The sequence below is a fragment of the Oratosquilla oratoria genome, chromosome 18 (assembly GCF_046742065.1).
Source record: "Oratosquilla oratoria isolate Oo_2021 chromosome 18, ASM4674206v1, whole genome shotgun sequence".
NCBI classification, from domain to species: Eukaryota; Metazoa; Arthropoda; class Malacostraca; order Stomatopoda; family Squillidae; genus Oratosquilla; species Oratosquilla oratoria.
In genome coordinates, this window is record NC_134794.1 from 57,383,233 (window position 1) to 57,405,927 (window position 22,695).

The 22,695-nt window shown below is 40.9% G+C and overlaps 2 protein-coding genes across 12 annotated transcripts in view; one reads left to right on the forward strand and one right to left on the reverse strand.

Moving 5' to 3' along the window:
• LOC143035265 (uncharacterized) overlaps positions 1-9,970 on the reverse strand; it is a 66,959-nt gene extending 56,989 nt beyond the window's left edge. For 2 of the 4 annotated variants that reach the window (XM_076202101.1, XM_076202104.1), the window contains exon 1: positions 3,321-3,349. The gene's annotated coding sequence lies outside the window, so the exon portion shown is untranslated. Of the gene's footprint in view, positions 1-3,320; positions 3,351-9,843 lie in introns of those variants that run through there. The other 2 variants (XM_076202103.1, XM_076202102.1) reach the window with 2 other exon arrangements.
• A 364-nt stretch (positions 9,971-10,334) lies between these two features.
• The window catches only part of brm (ATP-dependent helicase brm), a 63,388-nt gene continuing 51,027 nt past the window's right edge, over positions 10,335-22,695 (forward strand). For 4 of the 8 annotated variants that reach the window (XR_012967306.1, XM_076202094.1, XM_076202097.1 and 1 more), the window contains exons 1-6: positions 10,516-10,591; positions 14,138-14,234; positions 15,603-16,585; positions 16,730-16,872; positions 21,389-21,507; positions 22,042-22,180. Coding sequence is in view for 7 of the 8 variants with exons in the window: in XM_076202094.1 (XP_076058209.1) it covers positions 10,579-10,591; positions 14,138-14,234; positions 15,603-16,585; positions 16,730-16,872; positions 21,389-21,507; positions 22,042-22,180 (1,494 nt within the window). In the remaining variant the exon portion in view is untranslated. Of the gene's footprint in view, positions 10,418-10,437; positions 10,592-14,137; positions 14,235-15,602; positions 16,586-16,729; positions 16,873-21,388; positions 21,508-22,041; positions 22,181-22,695 lie in introns of those variants that run through there. The other 4 variants (XM_076202095.1, XM_076202096.1, XM_076202100.1 and 1 more) reach the window with 4 other exon arrangements.

Consider the following 22,695-nt stretch of genomic DNA (forward strand, 5'->3'; position numbering starts at 1 on the left):
AATTTATTTCTCACGCATACTCCCTCACTCCCCATCCCCCACCCACTCCTTTCCATGCATCACAGCATCATCCATACATAACCATTCTCCATTCACCCCTATCTTATGTCCTCTCCCATCCTTCCTCAACAGACATTCCCCTCTTTTCCAATGACCCTTTTACACCATCCATCCATTTCATCCGAGGTCACCCCTTCATATTCACTCCTTCCACACCTCTTTTAGTAGTCTTTTTTTATTATTTCCATGTGTCCTAACCATTCCAATACTCATCAACCCTATCTCCCAACTCCCTTTCCACCCCCGTTCGCCTCTTCACCTCCTCATTTCCCACCATCCAGCCTAGTAACCCTTACCATACTTCTCAGACACCTCATCTCCAACACAAACTCCTCCTCTCTTATGTTCCATGTTTCTGCCCCGTACAGTACTGTCAGCACAATCACTCCTTCATACAATCTCCTTTTAGCATCCATTCCTAAATGTCTACTTCTCATTACACTTTTTAATCCCCCAGGGCAGTTACTCACTTCTCTCAATCTACATTCTACCTCCACCTCCATTTCTCCCTTTCCCACCACATTAGCACCCAAGTATCTAATACCATCTACTTCTTCTAGTCTCTCTCCCACAATACTCACTTCCAGTCTGCTGCCACTTTCTCACCTTGTATATCTCATCACCTTACTTTTACCTACATTTATCTTCCACTTCTTTCACACACCTTCCCAAACTCTGGCACTAACTTCCTCAATCCCTCATCTGATCCTGCTACAAGTGCAGTGTTATCAGCAAGCAACTGGCTTATCTCCCAATTTTCTTCATTTTCTTTAACCATCTCCAATCCCCGACCCACAACCCTTGCATTTACCTCTCACACCATGTATAAATTGAACAGTCAGGGCAACATAACACATCCCTGACAAGTCCCACAACCCTTGCATTTACCTCTCACACCATGTATAAATTGAACAGTCAGGGCAACATAACACATCCCTGACAAGTCCCACTTTTACCTCAAACCACTTACTCTCTCCATTTCTAATTCTAACACAAGCTCTACTACTCTCAAAAACTCTTGATTGCTCTTAAAAGCTTTCCTCTTATCCCATATATCTATAATACCTCCCACAGTGCCTTCCTGTATACCTGCCATAAGCCTTTTCCAGATCCATAAAAGCTCAAAAAAACATCCTTACCTTTTCCTATAGCTTTCTCACATATCTTACCACAAAAATCTGAGAAAATTTAAACTCAGAAATGAAGTAACCCTTATATTTCGACAACTACCTGTGGTCCTCTTCTGAGGATAAGTACTTATCCTTTGAAGAGGACCACAGTTTGTGGAAAAATAGGTTCCCTCTCATCTTGGGTCCTTCTGGATGAAGTGTCATCCCTGTCTCCCTGCCCAGGTCAGAAGCAAATGTAGGAAGAAACAGTACATCCAGAGCAAGAATTTGAATTAACTTATGTTTTTCCCACTTTTGAATGATCAAAATACTTCAAGCTTGCAGTCTTTTCTCTCTCTCTCTCTCTTTTTTTTTTTAATACTTGTTTTCACGATACCATAATACCCTACCTTTCCATACAACGAGACCTCTGTTAGTTCTAGCCACTCCCTTCATTGACTACACTGTGACCTTGTTTATTTTTTCCTTCTTACCTTTCAATGATTTTAAAAGTCATAAACAATTTATATTGTGAAAAGCAAGTAAATGTCAAGGGAGGACTGAAAAGTGTCATGAGAAATAGACACCTGGGAATGGATGCAAAGAAGATTAGATGAAGGGGTGATTGTGCCTATGACATTGTATGGGATGGAGACTTGGAGTTTGAGAGACAGAAGGAAGTTTATGATATGCATTCAAGATGAAGTGTCCGAGAAGTATAATAGGGGTTATAAGATTGGAGAGGGAGAATTGAGGAGGTGAGAAGAAAGAGAACAGTGATGGAAAAGAAGCTGACAGACACGGCTGTTGAAAGTTTATTGTGATGGTTTGGACACATGGAAGAAAGATTAACAAAAGAGGTGTGGAAGGTAGAGGTGGAAGGAGTGAACTTTAGGGGACAAATGAGGATGAGATGGATGGGTGGAGTGAAAGGGGATTTGAGCAAGGAGGAGTGTCTGCTGAACAAGGGTGTGGAAAATGGTAGTGTACGGATGATTTTTTGATGCAGCCCAAAAAGATTTTGTCATGCCTTTTCTATTTTCTACATGAGGGGACAGAGGGTGGGGGGGTGGGGGGCATTGCTGTGTAAGTGAAGTGGCCCTGCTGTAGATGTGTTGTGTCTTGCTGCATTGCTTCTGACCCAGGCAGGAGACAGGGATGACCTTTCATCTATGAGGAGCTAAGATGAGAGGGACATAAGGATGGTGAATGCAAGTGACTTTGACTTGCTACCTCCCTTATACATATACCACTCCTCACTCCCTTTTTTCTTGGCTCCTCCTGGATGATGGGTCATCCCTGCATCTTGCCCATTGCCCTGAGTCAGAAGCAATGCAGCAAGACACAACACATCCACAGTATGGCTGCTTCATTTAATCGGCAACCCCCCTTCTCTGTCCCCTCATAGAGAAAAAGTGAATGATCCCTGCAAATCTCCAGATACCATTCATCATTACTGCCAGGTCTTGCTACCATAATCCACAACACACTTTATGCAAGCTATGTACAAGTGCCCACTAGTTCATATGAACAGCCCTCTTAGTATCAACAAGAACAACAATTTCCTAAACATTTTGGAAGTAGGAATATAAGATGTGCAGTAAATTTAAATTAACTTATTTATATGTGCAGGCTACATGTGGTCTAGATATTTTGCATAATGTCTGTATGACAAAACATAAAATATACATACAATAAACAAGGTGGTACACAACTTCAAGAAAGAATCATTCATGACTATGTTGCATGCAGTTCAAGTGCAGTGGTACACAAACTCAAAATGGGCGGTAATCCAAAGCCTTCCCTCAATGTAACTATGGCTCAAAGTAAACAAATAATAAAAAAAATTAGCATATGTATACATGTATCTAGTTAGGCATCAGAGAATACATTCAATGTCACTGTAAGCAAGCTGTGACCTCTGGGCACGGAGTTGTGCACCACTAGGGAATTGTGCATTTTATCTACTACGACTAAGGAAACATGTTTGGCCTCTATGATCCTCAATAAATGAATAAACAAATAAAAAATAAAAATATGTATAATTATAAATAAAAACAAATAAGATTTCATCCATCTCTCTCATGCAAACACTAACACTCATGATCAAAAGATTACCAGACTAAATCATAAAATTATTGAAACACCAACTATTTACTGATATCTCCTTCAACGAAGTCCCTTTCCAACTTCCAAAGGCATACAACTCCTGGAAGGACCTTTGGTACTCTTCTTTTTTCACTTTTCTTAATGCCACTGTCATACCTGAAACAAGTTGGAAAATCATCTAAACAACTCTAGAAACAAAAATCCTAAATAAGCTTGGAACTTAGAGTATGTAGATGATTTCACACAGTCAGAGTCTGTGCAGAGGAGATGGACAAGAATAATAAATGGGTTAGAGGGCATGCGCTGTCAGAGGAGCCCATGGAAAGGTTCTTGAGGCACAACATAATTTACCAAGACATTTCAACCTCCCTCCCTCCCCTATGCCATTGTCTTCTGTGGTAATAATTGATTCAATTAAGGAGGCACTTGCAAATTATCTTGATGATTATTTTGATTATGCTGGATAATCCACCCAGTGTTCTATTCATTTATTTATTTATTAATCTATTTTTTTTTTCTCTAGCTTTTGTGTAAATAAAGTAGAGAAGAGTAGAGAAGAAAAGGTAAAAGGTGCAGATGGAGAGATGATAACGGACGAGAAGGCAGTAAGGGGAAGATGGGCAGAATATTTTAGGGAGTTGCTAAATGTGAAGGAGGATAGGGAGGGAAAGATAGCTGCAGTGGGAAATGCTAAGAAAATAAGAGTGATGAGTGAGGAAAATGGAGGAGAAATAAGGAAGGACTAAGTGAAGGCAGTTGTTAAGATGATGAAAGCAGGTAAGGCACCTGGTCTGGATGGATGCCATGCAGAATGTCTAAAAAAAAAGGAGGTACAGTGATGGTGGACTGGTTGGTGAGGTTATTTAATGTTTGCTGGAGAGAGGGTAGAGTGCCAGAGGACTGGAGGAGTGCCTGTATAGTTCCACTTTACAAGGGAAAAGGGGACAAGTGTGAATGTAGGAGTTTCAGAGGGATTAGCTTGTTAAGTGACGTTGGGAAGGCTTATGGGAGGTACTTGATTGAGAGGATTAGGAGAGAAACAGAGGGAGTAATTGGTGAGGGAACAGTGTGGATTTAGGACGGGTAGAGGTTGTGTAGATCAGATTTTTGTGGTAAGACAGATATGTGAGAAAGCTATAGGAAAGGGGAAGGATGTTTTTTGGGCTTTTATGGATCTGGATAAGGCTTACAACAGGGTAGACAGAAAGGCACTGTGGGAGGTTTTGCGGATTTACGGGATAGGAGGAAAGCTTCTAGGAGCTGTCAAGAGTTTTTATGAGGGTAGTAGAGCTTGTGTCAGGATTGGAAATGGAGAGAGTGAGTGGTTCAAGGTAAAGGTGGGACTTTGTCAAGGATGTGTTATGTCGCCCTGGCTGTTCAACTTATACATGGATGGGGTAGTGCGAGAGGTAAATGCAAGGGTAGTGGGTCAGGGATTGAAGATGGTTAAAGAAAATGGAGAAAAGTGGGAGGTGAGCCAGCTGTTGTTTGCGGACGACACTGCACTTGTGGCAGGATTGGAGGAGGGATTGAGGAAGTTGGTGACAGTTTGGGAGAGTGTGTGATAGAAGAAAGCTAAAGATAAATGTGGGTAAAAGTAAGGTGATGAGATGTACAAGGGGTGAAAGTGGCAGTAGACTGGAAGTGAGCATTAAGGGAGAGCGACTGGAGGAAGTGGATAGTTTTAGATACTTGGGTGCAAATGTGGCAGGAAAAGGTGGAGTGAAGGTGGAGGTAGAATGTAGACTGAGAGAAGCGAGTAAATGCCTTGGTGGATTAAAAAATGTAATGAGGAATAGACATTTGGGAATGGATGCTAAGAGGAGACTGTATGAAGGAGTGATTGTGCCAACAGCACTGTATGGGGCAGAAACATGGAACATAAGAGAGGAAGAGAGGAGTTTGAATGTGTTTGAGATGAGGTGACTGAGAAGTATGATGGGGGTTACTAGGCTAGATAGAGTGAGAAATGAGGAGGTGAGGAGGAGAACAGGGGTGGAAAGGGAGCTGGGAGATAGGGTTGATGAAAGAGTATTAGGATGGTTTGGACACATGGAAAGAATGGGTGAAGAAAGACTAGTAAAAGAGGTATGGAAGGCAGATGTGGAGGGAGTGAACATGAGGGGACGTCCTAGGATGAGGTGGATGGATGGGGTGAAGGGGGCTTTGGGGAAGAGGGGAATGTCTGTTGAGGAAGGACGAGAGAGGAACAGGGGTGAATGGAGAATGGTTGTATATGGATGATGTTGTGATGCATGAGGTGGAATGGGTGGGAGGATGGGGGGGTGAGGTAGTATGTGTGAGCAAAATTTGACACAGCCCAAAGGGATTTCTCCCCCATCTTCTCCTTTTATGCATGGGGGGATGGAGAGGGGGGGGGTCACCGATTTAATGAAGCAGCCTTGCTGTGGATGTGCTGTGTCTTGCGACACTGCTTCTGACCTAGGGCAGTGGACAAGGTGCAGGGATGACCCGTCATCCAGGAGGTGCTAAGATATGAGGGAGGGTGGAGGGGTGTGGAGTGTATTCAGGGATGGAATGGGTGGGAATGATTTTATGAGTTTTCCTTTTTGGCTACCTCCCTTGTAAGGGGGAAAAAGCCTTAGCATATGTATGTTTTATGTAAATGAAATGTTGATAATCACTGTAAGATTATAGTAGCTCATCTATGTATGCTTGCCCTCAATTTCTTATGAAAACACAAATGACAAATTTCATGTAATTTACATGACCAATAAAGAATTTTATTTATTTATTTATTTATGATACACTTTCCACTCAATATTGAATTGTTAATCTAAGTAGTGTTTATGAGTTTGGGCTGGAGTGTCAGCAGAGCAAGGGTTCCTGTTATTCCTACCAGCTAACTAGTATGGGAGACTAGGAAGCACACTAGGTAAGAATACTTGCTATTTCCAGTTCTATTCCGGCATCACGCAAACACATTTTTTATTTTTTATTTTAATATTCGAAAGACATTTTTTCTGTGGAATAGTTACATTAGGTAAAATTAGGTTAGTAGTTATTGGACAACATAGATTGTGTGTTAAATAACCCTGTTTGCATGATTCTGGAATTTTACTCTATTTTCTAGTGGTGGTTGCACATGCTCCACCAAACCCTAGATTATCAAAATATTCATTGTTACACATCCCTTTCAAGTCTGGCTAATTAGACTTATGGCTCTATTTCTTTGCCTCTTTGTGCCAGCCTGGCTGCCAGTTTTATTTTCCACTAAGAAAAAACACCATAAAGATGTCAAAATATTTGTTCTACCCACTGGTGACTAGAATTGCTTAATACACAAAAATAAATTCCTGTCATTAATTGAACAGGTGTATTTTATTGTTTCTATATATCAACTCAAACTCCCTTATATTTATTGGTAATATAATATGGTTACTCAATGAAAAAATTTTCTGTCAATGGAGGCAAAATAATAAGTTTTATGCACTTGGTCAACTGCATCTATGCCACATTCTTTAGATGGCAATTGTCAAATCAAGACTATTGTACTTCACTTTATAAATGAAGTGATACAAATACCAGTTATCTAGTATAATTCTATGACTGTGACATCCTGCTATTCCTGGACATCTAAACCTACTCTCGACAACTGGTGCTCAGACAAAAGAAGCATGATACCTCGGGTCTGAAAGATCTCAACGAGGAAATGGCACAATCTACAAGCCAAACTAAATAAGACTGTGCACCAACTAACCAGAGATAGAATGATAAGACAAATTGAAGAAAAACTAAAAGAATCACACAAGGAACAATAAAAAGAGGCAGGCCATTGAGAACATCAAATATAGCCCCAGGTATTTCTTCTCATATGCTAACAAAAAACTGAAAACCTTATCAGTTGTAGGTCTTCTTATTGATGAGGAAGGCACCTTAACAGGAGAATCCTAAAAAATGGCAGCCATCTTGAAAAGCCAATATGAGAGCATCTAGCAAGCCAAAGCAAGAAAAGGTGGTGACAAATACATAGGATTTCTTTGAAGTGACACCAAACACAAGACAAAAATTGACCATCATCATCATCAATGAACAAGACATAATAACAGCAATAGATAATATGGCACCAGACACAGCAGCTACACCAGACAGTTTCCACCCACAACTACTAAAAAGATGCGAAATGGAACTCGTGAGTCCTCTGAAGGAGCTAAGGACCAAGTTGCTGGCTACCGGTACAGTACCCAAAACCCTCAAAACGGGCATAATTCCAATACATAAATGAGGAACCTGGAGACAGCCTAATCAATACAGACCTGTGGTAATAACCTCTCATGTCATCAAGATATGCGAGACAGTGTTCAGGAGATAGATGGTGAACTTCTTTGAGGACAACAACCTCTTTACTGAATTACAACACAGCTTCAAACAGAGCCACTCATGCCTCCGGAAACATATTCATAATCATATCACTCACCGCTCCATTAACACACTGAAAGACAACACACTGCTGCATGCCAGACCCCCTGATATCCACCCTTCTGAATCGATGACCACATTTGTGAACAGCTGCCCAGGATGTAACACTTCACCCCATACCATACAACACATAATGGAAGACTGCATTATACACAATCATGCATGCAAACAACACAACATACACTCTATAAAGGATTTGTGGGAAAACCCAGTTTCGGCTGTGGCATTCCTTGGGGAGACGGGACTGCTCGGACAGACAGTCTAGGGAACGACAACAACAACAACAACAGAACCACTCGTGCCTCTCCCAGCTCTTGGCACACTATGAAGAGATACTAATATGCATCCAAGAAGGGGAAAATGTGGATGTTATATACCTGGACTTTGCTAAAGCCTTCAATAAGGTAGACTAGGGCATCCAGATGCATAAACTCCAAAGCTATGGCATATGTGGGTCACTAGGAAAGAAGCTACAGTTTCTTATCAGAGAGAATGCTGGGAAGCTACAGAGTTTTTTATTAGAGAGAATGCTGAGGGTCTCTGCATGGAAAACTATCAGGGCCAAGCAAAGTTTAGTACTTGGACTGCTACTGTCCCTAGTCCAGGTTAGTGACAATGACGACAACCTGGAACATTCAGATGCCACCTCCTTCGCGGATGACACAAAGGTCAGAAAGAAAATAGGAGATGAAGGGGACACAATGACACTATAGCAGGACCTGGCCAGGATACTCAGATGGGCACAGAAAAACAACATGTCATTAAATAAGGGCAAATTTGAGCTACTGAGGTATGGAAACAACTCAAAGCTAAAGGAAACAACAAGTGTCAAGCAAACAATCACAGGTTAGGTTAGGTTAACCACACCATCCAGGGAAAGAACCACATAAAAGAATAAGACCTCGGGGTACATATGAGCAGAAATGCATCCTTCAATCACCACTACAGCAAGACCACAACTACTGCAAGGCACATGAGTGGCTAGGTCTTAAGAACTTTAATAACAAGGGAGGGAAAATGCATGATCACCCTATGGAAAAACCTGATACTCCCCATGTTGGAATACTGCTGCCAACTATGCCCGCCCCCCTATACACCATGGCATCACTACCCTTGAAACCATCCAAAGAACCTTTACTAGTAGGATTTAGGGAGTTCAGCACATGAACTACTGGGAAACACTTAGACACTTGAAGCTGTATTCTCTTCAAAGAAATAGGAAGAGATACATTGCCATATATGTGTAGAAGTTCCTTGACAGAAGAGTACCAAATGTGGGACTACAAGAAAACATGATAACATCCACCCAAGAAGAGGAAGCTTATGCTATGTGAAGACCTCCCAGGGCACAACACATAAGGTGCACAGTGCACAATTCCTTCACACACAATGATACTTGTATTTTTAACAGTGTCCGTCAAGAGATTTGAGGCCACACAGAAACCTCCCCGGAAAGCTTCACAAGAAGAATTGGCAAGTGGATGAGAACAATACCCGACAAACCACCAAACCACCAACACCAGGATACTCCAACTCCCACCACAACATCCTCCCAGAAATCACATGGAGGGCAGGATATCAAGACCCTGGAACCAATGAAGGACCACCTCAACTATGCCAATAACAGGCAAAAATTTTGTAAGTATAAGTAAATAGATAAAATGAGCATCACTAGGCACAAGTTGACACCTAACTCTTCTACACATACTTAGTACTAAATATCCCAATGCAATACACTTACAAGCATTCGAGTACCCATAAAAGTTACAATTAACACATAACTTCCTTACATGATTACTCATAATAATAATTCTTTGATCATACTTCAACGTTTTCAGATTTGCAATTTATCGTTTCGCCCTCTAGTCTAAAATAAAAGAATAACTGCTACCTCGAGGTCCAGTACTTCCAAAATTCTTAGTACTCCACAATTCAATCATGCAATCAAGTACTACTACATCTCATGCCACATCCATTGCAAATCACTATTATGTAGGTTGCATAACTATGGCATAAATTGTCCATGCATTTTTCCCTGCATAGAACTGGTGGATACGTATCTTGGTTTTCAACTAAATCTATAAGCACTCGTTAACATCAACTTAACAAAACCACACAATATTACCCTTCAAACTTTATTGCAATTCCGATCTTTAAGTGCACCCAACACCTTGATTTCTCCTGTATGGAGGAGAAAAAAAATAGGAGTACTCTAACCACCCACCATTACACACCTCTCAAGGAACTCAAGCACACACACAAACACAGTTTTCATACGCGTATTGAACGAATGTTATACATACTGTTTAGTATAGAAGCAAAGAAAATATTATGACTATATTTTAACGTAATTTCTTGTCATTTCCCTAAATCATTTAGTCTATAACGATTGTGCTCCGATTAAAATTGTATATAAGTTCTTTGAGTTTTTGATATATATAAATATTTTCAAAGATAATTTACGCCATAACAGCATTAGAATATTTGTATAATAGATTTTATAGTTTTATTTTATAGGTTGCAGCAAAATATTTGACATTATTGTCAGTATTCATTTGGTCATAACTCAAAACAATACTTTGCTGGATGACGCTGCTCACAGAGTAGGCGCTTGTGCCAAATGTAGCATATTGGAGGTGTTTGAATAATATAAAATTACGCATGACGATGCGCAAATGCATTCTTAAACATTATTAATGGTATGAATTAACATTTTTATGTATTTGTTTGATGTTCCAAACTAAAATTACATATTAGTGTTAGCCTATGAACATTACTAGCACCATTGTACGCAATTCTGCTTTGTTTAGTGCGAGCCTGAGGGACGCAGAAGTGTGAGAAAGAAGCGTTTCCAAACGATATGGATTATCTGTGTAAGTACCAGGAATTGTCCGAATGTACGCATTAGATATTATTTGAGTCTGTTTATACGGTAGGGTGGTTTTAATTAGTCTTAGACCATTGTAGAAGAAAAAGTAAATATCTATACCGGTAGTTGGTGTTTGTTAGCCAAAGAAAAAAATAAAATAAAATTCGAGCCAGCTATATTCCGATAATTAATTATTGTATTTTTACTCATGCATGTGGTTTTACGCCCCATTAGAAAGGTTCGTGAAGAACTTTCATTAATTTGCAGCGAGGGAAAAGTGTAAATAGGTCTGCAGAGATGTCAATAATTGCCAGTTACCACCTCAGCAATGTTTGAGAAGCTGCCCGTTTGGGGCTTGTGCCTCATCTACACATGACACATTAATGGATTGACATATGCCCTTAGATAATTTCCTAAACCTGTGGTGACTGCCTCTGGTATATTTTATTTTTTTCTAAAAGGTCTATTTTATTGTGAGGAAAAAATTCAATGCAAAATAATAAAATTGTTGCAGAGAAAGTCACAAATACCTATGGCTATGGCTATGCCATATAGAATAAATTATCATGTATCATCATCATGATTAATATTCAGTAAATATAGTTTTGGAAGAAATAGCTACAACAAATGTAGTGCCTTGTGACTAGATATTAAATATTATGAATATCATGACCACTGCTATTAGTCTTAGACAATAGTTATAGTTACCAATCACTCCAATGGTATGAAAGTATTATTATAATTTGTTAATGACTTAATTAAAAAAGTTGAGACCATACAAAGATATGGTTAGAGCGATGGCAGTCCAAAATCATATTAATACTTTCTAATCTCTTGGATAAGTGGATTATGATGATAAAATTAACTCGGGTATATGTTATTTAATTTACTGACATTTGTCACCAAGGATGTAAAAAAATTCTTTGATGGCACTTCTTTTCCCTTCCAAATCCAAATATATATTATTCTTTTAATGCTCACTTTGTGGTTCTTGTATACCACTGCCAATAATCCCTATTTCCCTTGTTCTGGGTGGCAAAATTAAGACACAACGAAAGTCAAGGCACAAGTATATTTAGTTACACAAAAGAACACTAGCACCAAAAAAATGCGTGCAGCAGTAGACAAGGCCGCTTGAATACTGAACCCACGCTAACATTTTGGCGCCAATACCCAAAAGGCGCGCACCGCATCTGCTAAATCTTACTTAATTATAAATTACAATTTTATAATACCTAACACAAATACACAATAGCATAATATGAATAATGTACACAATAAATATATATATATATACATACACTGTGCCAACACATCCTGTGCATGACACCACCACATGGGACCAAGGATTACTTGCATGTGACAGTTGTCAGAATGAATGATCTTGCTGCCTGCCTTGTAAAGCTGTCAACACCCACACCTCAATCTGAAGACACTTTGTATCTGAGCTGGGCCCAAGAATTTTTGTGAAATGTTTAAAATGTACCTATTTTAACTGCATTTGCTCATCCACCCTGAGACGTGAGAGCTGACATTTAGTGCTTCCCTTCCCTTCTCGTACTACTTTCATAAGCTAATGATATTAAGGTAGCCTCACATGAACAATAATAATAATAATAATATTGATAAATGTTGCATTTACTTCCATTAACTGGAAGCCTGCAACCCTTTAGTTACTGGCAGTGGTCCTTGGGACATCCTATAGATCTCTTGGGAAGAAACTTTGGATTGTTGAGTAAATTTTCAGAGGTACACACCAATGCAATAGAGGATTAGAAAATTAAATAGTACATACATACATAGACCAAAGGCTCCTTCCCCCTATAAGGGAGATAGCCAGAAAAAACAAAAGCATAAAAACCACTCCCACCCATTCCATCCCCACATTCTCCACCCCCTTCCTCCCTCCTTTCTTGGCTCCTGGATGATGGGTCATCCCCACATCTTGCCCACTGCCCAGTGTGAAAAGCAATGTTGCAAGATACAAACACAACCATATCAAGGCTGCTTCATTAAATCGGCAGAAACCCCCCCCCCCCTCACCATCCCCTTAAACAGAAATGTAGAACATGGGGAGAAATTCCTTTGGGCTGCATCAATTTACTTTTCACACATACTCCCTCACCTCCCCATTCCCCATGCACACTCCCTCATGCATCACATCAATACACAACCATTCTCCATTCACCCCTATCTTCTGTCCTCTCCCATCCTTCCTCAACAGACATTCCCCTCTTTTCCCAATGCCCCTTTTACCCCCATCCATCCATCTCATCTTTGGTTGCCCCCCCCCCTCATGTTCACTCCTTCCACCTCTGCCTTCCACACTTCTTTTACTAATCTTTCTTCACTCATTAACTCAATATGTCCAAACCATCCCAATACTCTCTCATCAACCATATCTCCCAACTCCCTTTCCACCCCCGTTGTTTTCCACACCTCCTCATTTCTGACTGTTCATCCTAGTAACCCCTGTCATACTTCTCAGGCACCTCATCTCGAACACATTCAAACTCTTCCTCTCTTATGTTCCATGTTTCTGCCCCATACAGTGCTGTTGGCACAATCACTCCTTCATACATCTCCTCTTAGCATACATTCCCAAATGTCTATTTCTCATTATACTTTTTAATCCTCCAAGGCATTTACTTGCTTCTGAATCTACACTCTATCTCCATTTCCACTCCTCCCTTTCCCATTCCTCCCTTTCCCACCACATTCGCACTCAAGTATCTAAAACTATCCACTTCCTCCAGTCTCTTTCCCGTGATACTCACATCCAGTCTGCTGCCACTTTCTCCCCTTGTACATCTCATCACCTTTTACCCACATTTATCTTCAACTTCCTTCTTTCGCATACCTTCCCAAATTGTCACTAACTTCCTCAATCTTTCATCTGATCCTGCTACAAGTGCAGTGTCATCAGCAAACAACTCCCTCTTTAAACTATCCCCATTCCTCCTCCACTCCTAGTTCTATTCCATCCTTCACTCCCTCCCACTTCTCTCTCAGCTTCTTGTACTCCTCTTTTTCTTTCTCATTCTCCATCTGTCCTCCACTCTCAACTTACCTTCCACCAAAAAATGATCTGATATTCCCCCACTCTCTCCCTATAGAACATGTGTATCCTTAACTCATCCTAATATACTCCTGGTTACCACTATATAGTCCATTAATGCTCTATCTGCCATCCCTCCATCCACCACCCTTGACTTTCTTCCTAAACACTGTATATGCTATGATCAACTTTCTCGACACATCTCCACCATCAACTCTCCACTACGATTTATCTTGGAACTCCACACTTACCAACCACTCCGTCTTTAGGTTCATTTCCTACCCTAGCATTAAGGTCTCCCAATACCACTACATTGACATTTCTCCATAATCCCTCTATCCACTCATTGAATAATAATTTTGTAAATTATAATACATGAACATAATATTTGTTTTTCGTGGCAAAAATCAATAACAGGAAAAGTTGCTAAAAGAAATATGTGAACAAACTGAGCTACATTGGTTGCTTGAGATGTAATATTTGTTTTGATAGATGTGCAGCGGCCTTGCTGTGGATGTGCTGTGTCTGGCGACACTGCTTCTGACCCAGGGCACTGGACAAGGTGCAGGGATGACCCGTCATCCAGGAGGTGCTAAGATAAGAGGGAGGGTGGAGGGGTGTGGAATGTATTCAGGGATGGAATGGGTGGGAATGATTTTGTGCCTTTTCCCTTTTGGCTACCTCCCTTGTAAGGGGGAAAAAGCCTTGGTATATATATGTATGTATGTATGGTAAATTCATCTATTCTAACCTAACATACCTAACAAACCTAACATGCATTTAGTAATGCAGTACCTGTGATTCCAAATCCATCAAATCAAAGATGCCATTTCAAGGAGTCACTGGGGCTCCATTTGTTTGTGTATTGCTCGTAGGATTTTTATTTATCAGATCAACAAGTGCCCAACACCATCTCTCCGATTTTGCTGAAATTTTGTTTATAGATAGTTTTAGGACTGTAAACAGATCTGAAATTTTTAAGACCAATCCAAACAACTGTTCAGGAGAAATGACTTCAGATATTTTGAGGTCATATGAAAGGTCATTAACATTTGGTGACCAACAACTAGGGTAATAAAAGTCATAGTTACAAGGTTACTATTTAATTTTCTAATGCTATATTGCACAGGTGTGCACTTCTGAAAAGATACCAAATGTTGTCCATGTTGTATTAGAGAGGGGCAGTTTCTATGACACTGGCTTGTAGGAATGAGAAGGGGAGCAGTTGCCCCTTGTCAGCTTTCCTTGTATGAAAAGATCGAGGATATACAGTTAAAGATAATAGATCTTGAAGCTGGTCTAGAGATTTGAGTGCTATCCACTTGGGGCTGTACCCCCAGATGGAGATAAAGATATTAGGTTTGAAGAGGGGTGACAGGGATATGATTTCTTCAGTTGCCCATCATGAGGACCATCACTATCACCTTTATTAATTCCTCCCACACTAATACAACATGGACAACAGTCCATTGTTTCATATCAGAGATCCCTACAAATGGGCCAGCTATTGTGGGGGTGCAGGTTTCTACTCTGAAACTCGAGGCAACATGTATTGGTATTATTTTGTGTGTTCTTTAACATGGCCACCACCTGTGGCATGTATGTGTGTGTAGGCTTCCGTCTTCATTGCATCTGACCTCAAGCAGTGTAGGAGGAGACAGGAATGACCATCTATAAGGTGCTAAGATGGGAGAGACAGTGAATGGGTTATTGGATGGGTGTGGAATATGGGGCATGCTTTGATTTCCATGTGTCCCATTCGTTGACCCTTCCATCTCGCCCTTATAGAGAAAAGGTCATCCTCGTCCTCTGCCATACTCTTTGGGTCGGAGGCACTGCAGGAAGAGAGCTCTCCCCAAGCAGGGAAAAAAAAATTGTACAGTGACTATTATTCCCCTTTTTTACGATTTAGTGCAATTACTGTTACTGTCTTATCACTTTCTTGTTATTTTGACAGAACCACCACAATGTCAGCTCCAAGTCCAAATCCAGGATCTGCATTGTCGCCAATGGGCCCTCCACAACAGGCCCCTTCCCCAATGCCTTCACCTCAGGTACCATCACCTGCAGTGGGACCTCCTCAGGTCCCATCACCTATGGGACCCCCACAGGTTCCATCACCAATGGGACCCCCATCTATGTCCCCAGGACCAGTGGTCCAGCCTGGAACACCAGGGGTCCCACCTCCGACAGGGCCTCCAATGGTTCCTCCAGGAGGTCCAGGAGGGCCAAGCCCAGGCCCTCATCATTATTCTCAAGGACCACAAGGACCACAAGGTCCTCCACAGATGTCAGGTGGGTGGCAGCAGGCATCAGGACCACCTGGCTCTTATCCAAACAACTATCAACAGGGACCAATGAGCAGCAATTTGCATCAAAGTGCTAGTGCCGGTCCAACTCCCCCAAGTGCGCCCACAGGTCCACCTCCAACTTCAGGCTCCTCTGGTCCCAATGGTCCGAGCCCAGGAGGATACCAACAGCAAGACCTTAATGCACTGCAAAAAGCCATTAACACCATGGAAGACAAAGGACTGCAAAACGACCCCAGATATAATGACCTCGTCAATATGAGAGCCAAGTTTGGTTCTATGGGGCCCCCACCTCCAGGTAATGCTGCCGGTGGTGGCAGTGGCAACACAGGTATGGGTGCAATGCCACCCTACAGTGCAGAAAGTGCTCGATCTAGCTTAATGAATGCCAACCAGATGCAGCAGTTGCGAGCACAAATAATGGCATACAGGCTTATTGCTAGGAACCAGGTTGTACCAAATCATGTGTCCACAATGGCACAAGGAAGACGACCAGAGCCAGACCCATTAAGACCTGCAGTACCTCCTGGGGCACCACCTGGTCCTCCAGGGGCACCTCCTGGCCCTCCAGGTCCTCCAGTGCCTCCGGGCCCACCAGTACCAACAGGCATGCAGTATTCCAGACATCCAGGTAAGATTGCTTTCTGAACTGATTTATGCCGAGAATTGGCAGACTTTTGGAATTGATATTGCATTTCATAGCGTTTATGATTGAAATACCATGTGTTACTTTTTTAAGAGGAATGTGATTTTTAAACACTGACTTTGCCCCCAGTACCAGTACTTAGGCCTCCTTATAATGGAACAGGCCCCTCCCAGACACCTCCGCCATCTTCACAGCCAGGGCCACAAAATCTCACCCCAAGTACTCAAGCACCTGGACCCCCACCAACATCAGGTCCTCCAGTGCGTGGACAGGTACGTGTTGTGAAATTCAAAATATGAGGAAAATTTTATGTTATCATGATTAATAACTTTCATTTATATTCATGCATGTGCACCTTTATGGAATTAAAGAGGAAAGATATAAATTACTATAAGATAATTGCACCCTTTTTTGTTATACAAAATTTCAAACTGTTCTCTACCTTTATATTTAATCTATAATATAAAAGTTAACTTCTTGAATACAATAACACCTACATATGTGTCATGAGTCACAAGTGGGGTATACGAGAATGCAGGCATCAGCTTCCTGATTATATTTCTTTTGTAGTAGCTGAGTAATTCCTGTATTCTGTGAACAGGTTTGATCATGTTTTCTGTAACTATATTTATTCAGGGTGGAAGAGGACAGGTACAATAACTTTATATTTTGTAATGTGTATTGTGATGCATCACTGTACATTAGGCAATCTGATGTATGCACAGATATTTGACTCGTATTGAAGAGGTTAAGATGAAAGGAAAAGAATGAGTGGTGAATGAGAATGGGGTGGGTGCATGCCTTGATATACATACATACATACATGGATTGGGTGAAAGGGGCTTTACAAAAGAGAGGAATGTCTGTAGAGGAAGGACGGGAGAGGACAGAAGATAGGGGTGAATGGAGAAGGGTTGTGTATAGATGAGGCTGTGATGCATGAGGGGGAGTGGGTGGGGGATGGGGGGTGAGGAAGTATGTATGAGAAAAATATTTGACGCAGCCCGAAGGGATTTCTCCCTGTCTTCTTTCCTGCATGAGGAGACGGAGAGGGGGGGGGGGTCGCCAAATTTATGAAGCGGCCTTGCTGTGGATGTGCTGTGTCTTGCGACACTGCTTCTGACCCAGGGCAGTGGACAGGATGCAGGGATGACCCGTCATCCAGGAGGTGCCAAGATGAGGAGGGTGGAGGGGAGTGGAATATATGGGAAATGAAATGGGTGGGAGGGATTTCTATGCCTTTTTCTTTTTGGCTACCCCCCATGTAAGGGGAAAAAAGCCTTTGGTATATGTATATATATATTATAAGTATAGGAAAGCACAATCAGCCCATCTGTCCCGTTCTTGTATTATATACTGGGTGTAGCAGGTATTTGAGAACAAAGGAACGTTCGTGGAATAAGGAAAATTACACTGTAGATAGAGCATTTCAGTACCATTTCCTGTTCTGTACAGGTGAATACATACCCAATGCATGTTTTCATTCGATGAAACTGCTATAATTTACAATAACAGCTTCCATACAATGTCTAAACTGCTGGCAGGTGGATCTTGGGAATATTTGCCATAGCAGCTACAATAGCTTGCTGGAGAGTTGCAACGGTGTTGTGTGGATGCATATTGGAGGCCCTCTCAACAACACCCCAGGTGTAATAGTCTAAAGAATTAACATCAGGAGAGCTAGGGGCCACATGTTGGGAGTGGTGTGGGCCATATGCAATGGAGCAGAGTCCTGTTGGAAAATATATGGCCTACCATGTGCTACAGCAGTAATCCATGGTTTCACAACTGTGTCTAAAACATTGGTGTAAGCAGTGGTGTTGACTTGAAGACCTTGAGGGAAGAAATGTGGAGGTATCACATCACCTTCATTGCTCAGAACTATTACGGAGGCTAGAAATTTTGTGTGCATGATGGTTAGAACCTTCTCAGTGGTTTGACACAGCCACCGGTCATTTCTGTAGTTCACCCTCTGGTCCTGGACAAAGTTTTTCTCATTGGAGAAGAACCACAGCATTCCTGGCTAATCTGAAATTTTCAGCATGTTTAAGAGATGCTTGGCCCTGGTCACTCAGTTCTCCCTGGTTGTCTGGGACATGAACTGTCCTCTTCGCATCATGTATGACATTTAACAGAGATCCTCATGAACCACACGACGGATGGTGGCCTCATCAACATGCAACTCCCTGCCCAGTACCCTTATGGACTTTCCAGGTCCTCGTCGATGGCAGCTTAGACAGAACTGATGAATTCAGGCATCCTGATTCTGTCCGAGCACTGGCAATGTTGTTTCCAGTGAGAAACTGTTACTACATCGCCACTGGTGGCATCAAGCACCCTCCGAATTTTTAAAACAAACGACCTGGTGACATTCAGGAATGTAGCGATCTTAGAGTTGGAGTGCCCTGCAGCCAAGAAGACAACAGCATGCCTCTTCATTTCCTGAGTGATCCTTGGTTCTGCCATGTTCAGCCTGGATTAAAAAAAAAAAAATGGTTAACTTTGGCAACAAGAATACGTCACTGATAAGGTGTGTTCTCAAATGCCTACCACACCCAGTATATTAGTCTTGAGTAGAAACCGATCAAATTTGTGGCACATGATCTTCCCTGTCAAAATCTGAATTGTCTCTGATTTAGTATTTTGTTCTCCTCCAGAACTTTCACAAATTTTGGCTATTGTACTTGTAAGGGAAACCAGTCAGTAATTTGTTGGGACTTCCTTGTTTCCCCTTCATATATTGGTTCGATATTGGCATTTTTCTAGTCTTGTGGTATTTTTCCTTCTTTGAGTGAGCAGTTTATTACATTATATATTTTGTCTATTCATCTTTACATTCTTTTAGTATCCAATTTGCAATTCCATCCGGGCTGTACAATTTCCTGATAATGAGGTTCATTATTTGGTCCATTATTTCTTTTCGTGTTACTATTATTTCCCTCATGGGGGGATCTCACTTCACTCCCTTCGTCCCAATGCTGTCTGTATATTTTCTCAAGTGAACACTGACTCGAAGTGTTTGTTCATGACTTCAGCCATGTCTATATTTTCTGTGTATTCTATATTCCCTTGCCGTAATTTCACTATTTCCTGTTTGTTTTTTAGTTTACTGTTCACGTATACATTAGTTTTGGTTGGTCCTCGTATTTTTCTATTATGTCTTTTTCATAGTTTCTTTTTTCCTCTGAGTGTATTTTTACATATTTCTTTGATATGTATTTGCCTTTTTTTTCGGCTTTTTTCCATCTTTTCCAAGCTTGATGTCTTCGCTCTTTTGCCTCATTGCACCTTCTGTTAAACCATCACTTGATATACACCTTTTCCTGTTTTTGTCTTGGTACGTATTTATCCACTCCTTCATTATAAATTTCCATCAGAATCATCCCTATTTCTTCCACTTGTCTCTTCATTGTAGAATTTTTCCCAATTCACTTTTTGAAAAATTTCATAAGTTTCCCAGTCTGTTTTGTTATACATTGGTCTTCCTTTTCTATATTTCTCATTTATATATATTTCCTCCTTTAGTTCAAACTCAAGTAATATGTGGTTATTCTTCCCAATTGGTGTCTTGTATTCAATTTCATATTCTGATGTAAATTTTAAATCTAGTCTTCATTATTTCTATATCTGGTATTTTCTTTTACCCATTATGTCATTGTGTGTTCTATAGTCATGTCAAGTAAGGCATTTCCCCATAGATCCTTTCCACCTTTCACTGTCATATCTTCCCAATAGATTTCTTTGCAGTTAAAATCTCCCATAAGTACCACATTTCCTCCATCCTTCAGTATCTCATTTAAGGAATGCCTTGTATCTTAACATTTTAGAATAATCACTCCCAAGAACCCATTTTTGGGGGCACACAAATCACCACAGACTTTCTACTTTTCATGTTACTATCTTCAACTCTTATCATGATCATTTCCACACTGTTCTCCATCATGTTTTGGCCAAAAACATGACTCTACCAGGTTTCTCCTCTATTTTTAATCTAGTGATTATATGCGTATAAATTGTGACGAACGTGGATAGGAGGTAAAGGGAACACGGGCTAAGGGAAATACTTTTATGCCTGACTAGTTTTGCCTGAGTGGCTTCTTCAGAGGAACATATATATATATATATATATATATATATATATATATATATATATATTGGGTATTGATTGTAATTGTATGCAGTCCATACATAGGGGCATCATAGTATTCCTACAGGCAATAGTCACACAATAATTGTATGTCAGAATAAATCTCCATTCATAGAGAAATCTTTAGTTGCTCTTTTACTCTTTTGTCCCCTCTCAGTTTTCTGTCAAGAACCTCCTTCACTCTTTTGAACTATCAACTTCTGTGACAGAGAGATAGGAATGCTGCCACCATTGTAGAAGGCTGCTAAATGGGGTGAAGTGAAGATGTGTGAGAGAAGAAAGCTGAAAGTATGGGAAAAGTAAGGCAATGAGATGTACAAGTAGTAGTGATAATGGGATGATGTGAATTTGAAGGGTGAAAGACAGGAAGGAGTGAGTTTTTAGTGTTTAGGGTCACATGTGGCAATGAATTGCATAGTGAGAGGTTAAGGTGAACTATAGAATAAAGGAAGTATTTGTCTGGGAGGTGGGAGAATAAAACAGTATTATGAGAAGGTATGTGGGGATGAATACACAGAGAAGGTGGTATGGTGGGGAACAGGGATGACTTTTCATCCACAAAGTGCTAAAATGGAAGATTTCATTGAATTTATCCTAGCTTAAATATAATACTGTCAATATGATAATATTTATTATTATAGGTCCCTCCTCCTGCTCCGGGTCCCACGACTCAGCCAGGGGCCAAAACAAGTCGAGTCACACCCGTCACCAAGCCTTCAGGGATTGACCCATTGGTGCTGCTTCAAGAACGGGAGAACAGGTATGTGCCAATATATGTTAACATTTTGTGTGTTGGTGTGGGGTGTGTGGAATGGGGGTAAGAGTATGATAGAAATTTTTGAAAGTAATAAAAATATGTTTTGGAAAGAAATTAAGAGAGGAAGAGAAGGTGAATCAAGTAGAGAAAAGGTAATGTTGTTTTGATGCAGCTAGAAGGGATTTCTCTCTGCCCTCTCTTTTTCTATATGAGGGGATGGAGAGGGGGGGGTGAGTCATCAATTAAATTAAGTGGCCTTGCTGTGGACGTGTGTGTCTTACTGCATTGCTTCTAACCCAGGGTGTTGGACGAGATACAGAAATGACCCTTCATCCAGGAGGAGCCAAGAGGAAAGGAGGGAGTGGAGATGAATTCATGGGACTGGAGTGGGTGGGGATGAAAGGGGTGGGAATGAAATTATACCTTTTGGCTTTGACTACTTCCCTTGTAAGGAGGAAGAACCCTTTGGTATATATTTGTATGTATGTATGCTGTTCTGAAAAACTATTTACTAGCTGAACATTTCCAATGTTTCAGGTTGGCAGTTCGCATTGCCCACAGAATTGATGAATTAAGTGGTCTTCCGGCTACCATGCCAGACGACCTGAAGGTCAAGGCACAGATTGAACTGCGTGCATTACGTCTTCTGAACTTCCAGCGTCAACTGAGGGCAGAGGTTAGTGATAAGGTGTAACTAGATGGGATAACAGAGGGGAGATAAAGATGGAGCTGTGATTATCTTATTGGACTTAGAGCTGAAATTCTAACTTGTTAGGGGAAAGTGAAGTTGTCTGAAGTTGATAGTTGCAGTCTGTCACACTTCAGTTGTTCATAAGTTACTCAAGGGAGAAATTTTCTTCCTTGAGTAACTTAAGCCAGATTGGTTGCTGTAGGTCTCTTGTAAGAGACACCTGGGGCAACAGACAGATTGACTAACTGATGCAGCCTTTAATATTCTGTTGTTGGGGTATGAATAGAGTGGGGCAGTTGAAGAGGTATTTACTGTCATCTGTTTGATAGTTGCATCAAGGGTAGTTTGTTTCTGTTAATTTGTATATACAGACTTGTGAGATGAGAGAGAAATTGAGGCTTCGATAGAAAAGCAGATAAAATGAGTGATTTTATATCATATTTGTTATATTCCTAAGTCTCTTAATCCAACACTTGCCAACCGCCACTTGTGCAGACATT